General features: G+C 32.6%; 1 protein-coding gene across 1 annotated transcript in view; it reads left to right on the forward strand.

Moving 5' to 3' along the window:
* LOC129218688 (probable nuclear hormone receptor HR3) overlaps window positions 1-6,156 on the forward strand; it is a 310,012-nt gene extending 303,856 nt beyond the window's left edge. The window contains exon 10 of the mRNA XM_054853009.1: window positions 5,897-6,156. Coding sequence (XP_054708984.1) covers window positions 5,897-6,156 — 260 coding nt within the window. The remainder of the gene's footprint in view (window positions 1-5,896) is intronic.
* Window positions 6,157-12,621: the final 6,465 nt, after the last annotated feature.

Here is a 12,621-nt window from a genome sequence, read left to right on the forward strand (position 1 = left end):
AAGTTGCAGTGTTGTGCCGTGATAATCTACCACGTAGGAGAGGACAAAGCTACATTCACAACATCTTTACTTTTACATAGAATATACCAGCAGGAACTTCTCTTAACTAACAACTTGTTTAGTTGTGCCACGATTTTTATACAGGGAATACCATTAAAAGATTACAGATAATCATACCTCGATCACGTGATCTATATAGGAGGAGCAGATTGTCATAACGAAATATTATTGGGCTTTGCACCCGCAGACAGAGGCTGGCTTAAGTCTGGAGGGAAAAAAAGTGTCTGGTAGGTACTTTAAGGGAAAACACATATGAGCCTAGAACATAACCATATATGGTATGAGAAGCATTTAAGTGTGTAATAAATAATTTCTGTGACTCATACGCACTGACATATAAGTGAACAGAACTTAATATGAAAAAACCCTAGCAAAGGATTTTTCATATTGCATATATATATATATATATATATATATATATATATATATATATATATATATATATATATATATATATATATATATATATATATATATATATATATATATATATTAATATATATATATTTGTTCGTAAATACAATTCTATAGCATGCTTTCTGATGCTTACTTAGCTGAGATCAGGTGTTGTTCGAGCGTTGATTTAACTGCATTCTGTAAAATTGTTGTGACTTTGAGCGATATTCAATTTTTTTCCCGAAAACGAGAACCACATTTCTATTCCTTTCAGATTCTATACTTTTACAAAAACAAAAAAGGAAAAAAAAACTTTTTTTAAAATACTATCGAGCGTATTATTTAACTTCCTGTTGCCCATTAGCCTCATGCTTCCCTGCTTGGCAACTGACTTTGGCGGCTGCCATTTGACTATCCTTCTCTACTACGGGTTTAAAAAAAAAAAAACATTTTTTTGACGCAGTCAGATAAGAGTCTGTGGTGCAAAAAGTGTTCAAAATCACATGAAAGACAAAATATGAGAAATATATATTATCAGAAGCGTAATTTGGCCACATGAAGTGGGAGGGGGACAAACTTTTTTTCAAGGGAAATTTATTTGATTTATATTCTGCTATAGTGAAAAAAATTTACTTTTCCAAAAAATAAATGAATAAATTTAAGAAATCATAAATTTTAACGCAATGTATGTTATTTAGTTCAAACAGAGCAGAGCTACAGAGAGAAATGCACACATGCATCCGGTTTCACTTTTTCCCCAAAAATATGCTGACCCTCTTTTGTTGTTGTGTTCATACTTTACACGATTAATAGCGCCAAACAGCTGTGCTTGCGTTTTGTAATCCTAAAATACGGATATCATTTTCTAAGTTGCGTTGTGGTTTTAATTCGGGAATAATTCCATGGAATTAGAAAGTTCAAGGTATTCTAAGTGCTTTGGAAATGGTTTTCCTTTCTTCCGAAGTTGTTCTCTAGGATCCCAGGAATTAAGACTCTGTTCAGTGTACACACCCTGTAATTAGTGACCTACGCCCTGAACCAAAGTGATATTCTATTTCAGTGACGCAACAGAACAATTTTTTTTTTTTTTTTTTTTTTTTTTTTTTAATGGGTACATCGAAAGAGAAAAAAAAAATAAAGTTGATAGAAAAGGGGGGGGGGGGTTCGGGGGCTCTCCCCCGAAGTATTTTTGAAACTTTTAGCTTAAAACCACAATTTTAGACTTTGTTGATGTTAGGGGGGCAAAAGGTACAAGAGTCTCAGCGGAATTTGCAGAAATTAAAGCTTTAAAAACTTAATTTTAGGCCATATTTATCGACGTTAAAGTAACAGATGGAGCTGAAGAACTCTTCCCGATCGATTTTTTTTCTAGGTCGAAATCAGTTTCTCCTTCCTCCTGCTTTCGACATTGAAATTTAAAAAACGCAATTTTAGACAAACGTTGAAGATTTTACGGGAAGGATGTTCTGAAGCTCTTCCCTGGTAAAATTTTCAAAATTATGGTGCTGAAAACTAAGGCATTGTTTTATATTCAAGGGCTATTCCACTTAAAATTTTTGTAATTGCAGTTTAAAAAACCAAATTTCTTATGATATTGGAGGATGGCGGCATAGGGACCCTTGCCCGAATATTTTCTGAAATTCAAGTTTTAAAAACGCAGTTGTAAGGCTATATTTAGTAACATTAGGGCCAGTAATTTTTTGAAATTAAAGCTCCAAGAACGCAGTTTTAAGCAATTTTCGATGTTGTTCAGTAATTGGAGGCTTTCCCCTGGAAAATTTGCTAAATTGAAGATCTGAAAATGAAATTTCAGATGCTCTTTTCTTCTCATCAATAATAAAGAAGTTTTGAAAAACATTCAACTCATTATTCTGGGGAGGGGGGAAGGCTATGTGCCTCCTTCTGGTTGAGCCACTGTTCTATTTTGACCCGTCTATTAGATGGTTGGTTGTTCATTCATGTGAGCGCCAGTTGAAGGATTAAAAGTAAATTTCGCTTTAAGAAAAATTTCGGAAATGCAGTGACATTTCCGTTTTTTTCCCGAAAACACTTATTTTTTTAGACATGTAATCCTAGTTTACTACCTAAATTTAGTAAACTAGGATTATATGCCTGTATATATTTGGGGGGGGGGGGGGGAGAGGTTCATCATCACTTAGGGATCAGGCGATCAGGTACACGGGCCTCTTCTGGGCTTCAGATTGCGCCGCTGCTGTGCAGTTTAAAAACACATAAACTATAGGTTGAAATTATTAATTGGTGGTTGAAGACATACATCTTTTGTATGTACTAATTCACAACAATTGCATTGGTAATATGCAAATTACATTTTATTATCTTTTGAAAATAAAGTATAGGTCATTTGACAAACAATCAAAAAAAAAAAAAATCCTTTGCTTAAAAAAACTAGGGGGGGGGGGGCAAAATAACAACTCTGCCCATGGCTCAAAAAAGTAGGAGGGCCTTGCCTTGCCCCCTATGCCCCCATAGTTTACGCCAATGTATATTATATGCTTCTAAATCTTTCCGTCTGGACAAAACGCGCATCAAAAAAATATAATCTTTTTTATTTTATGACATGTGCTTACGAGCAGCCCGCGTTAGAAATCTGCCTTAGGAGGTAACTTAGCCCCATTTGTTGACTGATCTGGAAAACATTTGGTTACAACTTTACAATCATTTTGCGATGTGAGTTTGGTGCCAACCAGTGTCAGAAGTTCATGAAAATAACTTTGTAAAGTTTTTCCAAAATTTGAATTAAATATGTAAAAATTGTTCAATTTCCATTTTTCCCCCATCACGTTTAAAACGGTCTACATATGAGTCAAAACTATTTCTCTGACAAACTATTTTGTGAGCGGAAGGTGAAATCCGTCAAAATCACACGAAACATGAAATAACGTTTTAGAAATTTATTTATCAAACATTTTAGACCAAGTTACACAACTTTGGCGGAAATTACGCCAGTGCAATCTAGGTCAAGATTGTTAACGCTTGGTTTTGGACGAATCCACCACAAAATCGGTTGAAAACGAGATAAGCATCGGTTGCTTTAATCAAGCTCTGACGAGCAATTTTATCTCGTGAAAGGTCGTTTTTTTTTTTTTTTTTGCTTATAATGAGAAATTAAATTTAATTGAACTCTGGCACCTAACTCCCAGTTAAGATACAGATTGTGCAAGTCTTGATTTTTTATCGCTTACTCCCCATTTCCTACAATTCGATGTTTTTGACTCTTATAACGAGCGCCCATGAATGCTAATCCAAACATATGTCAAATTTCATGTTTCTGCACCTTACCGATTTCCCATTAGCCTCTCCAAAAGCAATCATCTCATTTTCTTATGTGTTAGAAGATAAACGAGCGTCTGAAATGTGCTTATGTTTACATAAGGAAGATGTTCAAGTTGTTAACAGTGCATGTGTGTGTGTGGAAGCACGCATGCGTGCCGTGGAAATGCTAACTGCGCATGTTTTTCTTGCACCGGTAGGACGTCATACCTCTTTTTCTCGAAAATTATGGGTTGTTCAGTCTACAATTTTCTTGGAACTTTTTTGTGTCTAAAAGATAACTCTGACTGTGTTGTTTATGGGGACTTGTTCACTGTTCTCGGACACACTGTATAACAATTTTTTTTAAATCTAAAAAAAAAAAAAAAGACAGTCATGGGACTGCCGACAGAAGTGGAAACTTAAAACTACAAAACAAATTTAGTGTGTGTGTGTGTGTGTGTGTGGTGATGAATTTTTTCATGAATCATGATTTTCTTACACCCTGATCATTGTCATTATTATCATTATATCCCAAAACTGATACTATATATTTATGGTAACTAAAATAGGAAACAAACAATTTTGATTCGAATCTATCAAAAACTTCCAAGCTGTATGTTAGGGCTGCCACAAAGCATAATTTTTTAAAAGGCATATTGATTACTTTTTATGGCAAAAATTTCTATAAAAATTTCTATTTTTGCCTTATATATCTTACGTAAAACCTTATGATCCTGAAACTGAACTACAATTTGTGTCTATTGCTTCTTGGTAATTTGCAATGATGTTATAAAGTTTTCATATTCTCGTTTAGAAAGGAATACCTGGTAATGCATTATCACTTCTTTGTAGTGTGGAGTGTATTTCTGGTTAATTAATTTACTTTTTCTTTTATACACAGTGTTTAATTAATTCCAGTACTGCTTTACTTTGTTTATATTTAACCATTTCTTTCATTTTTAAAGAATTATTACAGAATTACTAAGAGTTTTTTTAATTACTGTTGTTTGGAGTATTTTTAACATCAAGTAAGTATGAAAACGTAAGTAATTAAAGTAAAAGTTTGTATACTTTTTAACAAGAGCGTTAACATTCAAATTAATTATCACGTATTTCTTTGCTTACTAGTTTTAGTAATATGTAAATACTTCTTCTTCAAAAGAATACATCTTAACTTTGAAGGTGTAATGATACTAACCATTCGAAACAGATAATATTTTTATAATTCAATCTACCATAAATAGGTTTAGAAAAAACATACGAAGTTAATGCTCCAAATTTTCTTACTAATAACAAACTTTGGGGCCTAACTTTAAAATATGTGCACCGTATGACTTAAACAACGTCATGTTTCCGTTTCATAGTCGAGAACAGAATGCTCGGCTAGCTGTAATTAGGACGTGTTCTGTAATTATAACTTAAACACTACTAAATGGGATATACAATCATCACATACATTCATAGAAGATTTTAAAAACTATGTCAAAAAGTGCATGCCATACTTTTTCGCACTTGTATTGAAATTGATTTCAGAGAACACTAAAATTTTAGTGACTATGGATGAAAGAATCAAAAATATTTATTGCAATTCTTAGAGATGTAATAAACATTCATTGCAATAGATGCTATAGTGACCTATTTTTTGCATCCTTTTAAATGTTTGATTATTTCTTTCCCTGGAAGTAAATTCACAAATCTCACTTGAATTGTTTTCTGACAACAGTTTTGATTGATGAATAATTTCCACAATCGCACAGCAATAGTTTCAAAGCAAGACACTCTCTATTAATCCTCTCTATTAATCCATCTCATAAATTCGTCATATTTTTTCTGCTCCTTATACCACATGCAAGAAAGAATGGATATTTCGTAAAGTTTAGCAAAAGTGAACTTAATTTAGAATAAAGCATTTTTTTATGAAATAAATTTACCAAATAAAAACTTACTTTATGCACAATATTTTGTGCTTATTTAATGTGTGTGATTTTTGTACTAGTTATCATAATAAATGTATAACTTTGGCTCCGTATAAATGTATTAATTTAATGGTTATGTATTTTATTCAAATTACATTTGGTTTGTAAAATACTGTTTTCCTTTATTTCCTGCTATGAAAAATATTATTTCATGTATTACATAAGTTCTACCTCATGCATTTTTTTTCAAGATCGTCCAGGATTGAAAGGTCTTACTGACATACAGAGACTGAACCAAGCTACTCTGAAGGCACTTCGCCAAGAGCTTGACCGTACACACAAATCGCCATTCAAGGGTGATATATCTGTTTGTGAGTCCCTACTTGCAAAGATACCCGTACTTCGAGAATTGAGTCTTCTTCACATAGAAGCATTGATCAAGCTTCAACGAATCGCCCCACATTTAGATTTTCCAGCTCTGCACAAGGAACTCTTCTCTGGGGACCTATAAGATTCCTTAATGCAAGGAAATATCAGTTGAACATCTTTTGATTTTGAACTGGGTGGTTTTCAGCGAATTTATTTTATGTTAATGTTTTAGATGGGGTTTATGTGAAAAAACTTGTTCCTATAATTCTTGTTGGCATAGACAGTTGCAAATGGTGTTGAATTTTATTTGGCATTTGAAATATGTAGAGAATATGTATTCTTTTTCGAAGAAATCATGCAATCATTGTAGAAACTTGTTTTGTTCAAACTTTTAGCATTTTATAAAAATGTTTTTATGTTTAGCGGTCTGAAAGTTGTTAATTTTAACAAGAAGCATTACTTATATTTATTCTTCATGTTTATGAATATACATTGTTAAATATAAGATTTAAGTATGCTGATCTTGCTTCTTGTCAGCATCATGTGCTTCGGTTGCAGAAAAATATAACGTGTTCTGCAATATAACTTTTCTACATAAATACGCAATAAAACTCATTTTAGAATCATATTCCTATTTATTTTTTACTAATGTAGGTTCACATCAAAAGTTTTTGCTTTGCATAGTTTTGAAAATCTTATCCGGTAGGACGGATAACAGCTCACACTTCATGGACATCAATGACTTTTGATGGAACACTTCCCAGATCGTCTTTTGTCAATAAGAGGCGATTTCGATGGGCCAGCTCACTTAAGATTTTCTTGAAATCTCGTGTTTATGTCAAAGTGCTGAACAAGACCTGAAGGTCAACAACTGGGCAGATATTGTCAACATACCAGTGCTGTGCTAGTAGGAATCCTGAAAAACGCCAGAAATTGGCCTATTCCGTGTATGGATAGTGGCAGTAGGGGATATCCAACACCTGATGCGATGTTCAATATGTGTAAAGCATAACTAGGTATGTACCTACATTATTTAAAAACCTTCAGATTTATGAAATGGGTTTTATTGCGTTTTGAAGTAAAAGAGTTACGTTGTCAGACCCAATATATTCACTGCAAGGCTCATTTAAGAAATAACTGTAAAATTCGAATAAGCTACTAAAAGCTCTATTGTTATATGTAGTTACCTTGTGAAGGCATCTTTGAACTATTCTTGCTTGAGGCTGTCGTGTTCGTCTACTGTACAGGACGCTAGGACACATTTGTACAAAATATCTCAAACATTATGAGAATTCCAATCTGGTCACTGAAGCGTCGGCAGACTTTTTTGAATAAAACTCTCCCCTAATGTAATGTATAAATAAACTATTTCAAGATTCTCAGCGGGGAAAGGAAATTACTTGCGCTCCCCCGTCGTAGAATTAAAACTGTTTTAATTACATTTCTGTTGTCGTACTGGTTAAGTAGCCAAAGTGCAGTTTCAATGAAGAGCCACTGACATCTCAATGCTCAAAACCTTTGTGCTTTGGAAAAGGTACCGCCAATAATCTTAAATACATGTGTACTGTCCTACTACGTTCAGTGTGAAAACTTGGCCAGCGGCCAGCTAAAAAGATTCTATCTGAAATAGTCTTGGAGCGGAAAAGGGGGAAAAAAGCGACGGGTTTTGAAGAGCACGTTCCACTTATTTTGCCACTTCACAGCGTTGTTCTATTTTTTCTAATTCCCACACAAAAGTAAACGTTTACAACATATAGAAAAATAACCGCAGGGTTTGCACTTGAGTGTGCATAACTTTGTTTAGAGTTGGTATTTTCTTTATAGTATTCATTTTACATGGAGTAAAACAAAGCACATTGATAATTTGGCGGTCAACTTAAACAACTAGCCCCACACCGAATCGTCGTGCGGTGTTGAGTTTAAATTGATCTTACGCCTTCGTTCTATAAAGCTTCCCCACTGTTTTACAACTTGTAATGGGGCACCTTGTGTAACTGATGTAGATGTGTCAATCCGACTGAGAGTAGTTCAAATATGTCTCCAATAAACAAAACACATAATAATTAATGAATTTTTGGTTGCTTGTGCTTTTCTCAGTTATCTAATGAAACTTGGTTGTATGTCTATGTGCTTACCAATACCATGCTCATTCAGCATTATTCAAACAGAGATATTTATTCGTAGAGCCTTTTCATCCTATCATTCCAGAAGTATGAGAGATAGTTATTTCCAAAGGAGCTTGAAATGAATTCCTCGGGGGGGGGGGGGAAGGCTTGCTTTTTGCGTATCTAGCAGTCACTTTTGAAGTCTCCAAAAAGTTTTATGTAGTTAACATTTTCGGTAACATAATGAATGTGATAAGAACTGTTGATTTTACTCAATATTAAAGCTCGTTCTGTTAAAACTTTAATAATATATAGAAGTTACATATGATTGAAAGAAAAATATTACTGCATCGAGTAAATTTGAAGTTGGGAAAACTGCCTGCGTTTTTCATCGAATCAAGATTTGAAATGGTTTCTTGTTGATTGATCCCAGATTTACAACATTTGACAATGATATTTATTTTGTTAAGGGATTGTTTGTTTTTACTACATAAAATACTCCGTGTTTCGCTTAAATTGCGGTTGAGATTGCAAAAAAGAAAATATGATGTGATGGATATAGGATTTGCATTCATACTATTGTTAGACTCATTTTTCGTGATACTGGTAACAATATTACAATATTTAAATAAGCAATGTTTTTCTCTTTCCCTTCTTTTTGGTGCTGCAGTTTTACTGTACAATAAAATCATTTAATTTCACTGTTATTTTCCATATACAATATTGTTAATCTGCTAAATGCATCACTTCTAACTCTGCGATCTCTTTGGTGCTTTGTAGTTTCATTGTAAGAAAATAAAAAGATCATCCATGTTCATTGTTATTGCCAAACAGCATTGTTGGAAACTGTCACGTTTTTGTGGATCTATGACATTAGTCATAGCGTTTTCTTGTAGTTATTTATCCGTGTAATGATGCCTATACGAGATATACTTGTGCACAGTTGTCCCTTTCTGACGAGAAATTGGAATTGAATACTAACATGAATGTTTTTTTTTTTAATTTTTTTTATTATTATTTGACCTGGATTCAGCGTGATAAATGTGATCGTTGTTCAACATTGTTAAATGTTTTCAACTTTTTATGGGTTTGTTTACGTATAAAATTATGAGTTTCTTTTTTTTTTTAATTTGCAACTATGCACCCTTTATTTCTTGTGTCAGTATCGTTGAATCTAGATATAATAACACAATTACCATTGCTACAGATAAAATCATGCAATTATGATTTTTTTTAGTGACTGTATCGATACTTATTCTTTAATAGAGATACGTTTTTTTATACATCTGTTATTTGGCAGTAGAACTTATCGCAGTGAGACTGAGTAGTTATCAGACTTTTGAAGGTATATTATATTTTTATCAATCTGCGCAAATGTTCAAGTTTTTAAAAATTAACTGTTGCAGAAAATAATAGTGCCTCTAGAAGTTTTCTAGCCTTTTTGTAATTTGTATTTAATCAATAAAATACTCATGTAATAAAGACGTGCATTAAATACCAATTCATCGTTAATACTAAAACAGCTTATTTATTTCTTATTAGCGGCTCCAAGTTTAACGCTTAAAATAATTTTTACAGAATTTAGTTTCTTAACTTAAATTTAGAACCACATAAATATTTTAGAATAGCTATTTCTAAAGAGTGAAATCATCTATGTTTTATATAAAAAATGTACTTTTTGCTAGAAAAAGTGATAATTTATATAACATTTCTCTTTCAATTAAATTTGTAAAAAGAATGTAGTTTAAAGAAGGTTTGATAAGAAATGATGAAATATAATTTTGTTACATGGCTCTGAAATATACATGAGTAATGAACTAGATCTTAATGAAGTTTTGATTTTAAGAGATGAGCAGTGACGTTTGTTCAATTTAGAATAATGTATCAAGTTCGAGTTCCATTTTAAATAAATATGTAACTCTCATTGTTAAAGTAAATTTAAATGTTATCTCTATTTTGTATTCACTAGAAAGACGGCGTTTTGCGTATGCCTAGAAAGACGAGCAGCGGTCACTTTGACCGCCATACTTAAAATAATAGAAATTTCCTCCTTTCGGGATTTTTAGCCATAGAAAAGATTTGTTTCATAATATCAAAGTTTAATTTAACAATTTAATCCTAATATAGTCTGCAAATGAGTCTCAGATAGCTTTTTTTTTATTTTACGTTCGATCAAGTGCAATACACATGCTTTACACATTTGGCATTGAGAAAGAGGAAATTTGTACAAAAAAGAGGAAATTTTCTTAGCATGTAATAAGTAACAAGTACTATAATCAACCATGCATGTGTTTGATTTAAAAAATATCTTAATATCGCAAGATACCGTACATTACTATCTTTTACAGTATTTCGAAATACTTATGTTATCACGTCACCTGTATATTAGTCATTAACAGTTTTTTGTTTGGAAGTTAGAACAAATGCTCGTAGTTTTAGTTCCGCATAACTTAATTTCACACTATTTTAATCTTTTTCCTGACGTACTTACTTATTTATATGCAGCAAAATTGATCAGTGGGGATGACTTGGAGGAAATTGAAGAAATAGGAGTTCTGTTTTTGAAATTTTCTCCTTTTTTTCGGCGTCGGACCCTTTTCACTCTTTCTTTCACTACTTTTAAAATTTTGAGCATCAGTTTTTATTAGCGAGGTTTCTTCTCATTCTAACTCAGAAGAACAATCCTTTTCTGCAAATCTAGGCTCCGAAAAATATTCGCAATAATCTCATGAAAGCAAACTATTCTCATCGCTAGAAATATATTTCTCTTCAGATAAGTCAGACTGTTCATTCAAACCATAATCTGTTTTAGATATAAATCTGCAACAGTTTCAGGAGTTAATGTTCCTACAAGTTTTGCTTGTCAACGGTTCATCTCGACATCATGAAGATAATTATGTGACTGAGAACTTCATTATCACCGAAGAAAATAAACGTCAATGCTTCAAGCAAAGCACATGTTTTGGTGCACAAAACAATTCCAGCAAACATTTTTGTAATTTACCTGTTTGTATTTACTTCTTTTTAGACCCAACGTAATTTCACGTGTCCAGTCACATGCTTTTCAAATTTACCTTTCCCAACTTTGCCCCCTGTGCAGATAGCAGAAAACTGAAACCATGCAACCCAGCAGGTGTTTTGCATTTTCCTAACAGTTCAAAGAATTAAACCTGACCAACAGGTACTACTCGAGCTCAAAAGAACATTACGCACCCTGACAACTAACAATAGTCCATAGTACACACAACTGATAAGCGAAAAAAGAAGAAAACGGATGCATAAAGAAAGGTTCACTTAGCGGTCAAAATGACCGTAGTCAGTCCTTCTAGGTATAAACATTTATAGCGACTATAATAATTATCCTAAAAGGAAAAAAATAACTGTTGTAAAATCTTAATAAATAGTTAGGAAAAGTCAATGAAGGAAAAAGAGTTTGAAAATTAAACGCAGCAAATATGAGCATTTGAAAATCGTTTGCGGTCAAAATGACCGCTTCCGTCTTTCTAGTGTTAAAATGACATTTGAAGAAAGATATAAACTTAAAAAAATATCGACTTTTACTTACGTGTGTCATAAAATGTTCATCACATTTTTTCAACCTATGTAAATTTTACGCTATGAAGTCTTGTTGCATCTAATTGTAACTAACAGTTAATCAGATTTTTTAAGGTGAGATTTCCCCTATGAATATGATGCAGCTCAAACATATTAATTAATTAATGTATCCAAAATGATTCAGAAGTTTGATAAATATTTTGATAATTTGAATTTAAATTTTATGCGAGAAAAAAGCTTTGCGCAATACATGATTTTAATTTAAGCATCAAGTGTTAAAGTTTGACTTAAATAAATAAGTAAATAAATTCTTCTTTCAGTATATTTCCTTTTCTTCTTTCTGTTTCCCTTCCCGCCATAAGAGAAGAAATATTAATTGAGGTACAGCAGCAAAGTAGTTCAAATAATTTTGAGTGTTTACAGTACCGTTAAGGCGCATCTTTAACTCTTAATCTCCTTAAAAATAAATTCTTTTTATTTCGTTCCTTTTCCTATTTATTTTCTTTGTTTTTTAAATTGTCTTTTTTTTATTTAACAGTTTATTTACTTTTGCTTCAATTAATTTTCAAACTTTACAAACTATTTAGGGATGTTAAAATTTATTAAATTGAGCAGAATGAGATGGACCGGCCATCTCATGAGAGTGGATAGTGATCGAGCTGCTTTAAAAGTTTCCAATTCAGTCCTTTTCGGGCAACGATCAAGGAGTAGACCGAAGAGAAAATAACAATACCGTCATGATAGGCAAGATAATAGTTGAAATAAAATTTTAAGCGTGATAGAGCAACTATGGGGAAACTTTCAGAACATTTGAGAACAGGGGTGCCCATCCCCCCCCCCCCAAGTTCAATACCGCAAATTCCCCGCCAAAATTTTTCCCAACCCTCTTTCTCTTTTTTAATTTCTATTTTTAGCTTTCTTTTTTATTTAATTTATTTAAAAAAAAA

The sequence above is a fragment of the Uloborus diversus genome, chromosome 3 (genome assembly GCF_026930045.1).
Source record: "Uloborus diversus isolate 005 chromosome 3, Udiv.v.3.1, whole genome shotgun sequence".
Lineage (NCBI taxonomy): Eukaryota > Metazoa > Arthropoda > Arachnida > Araneae > Uloboridae > Uloborus > Uloborus diversus.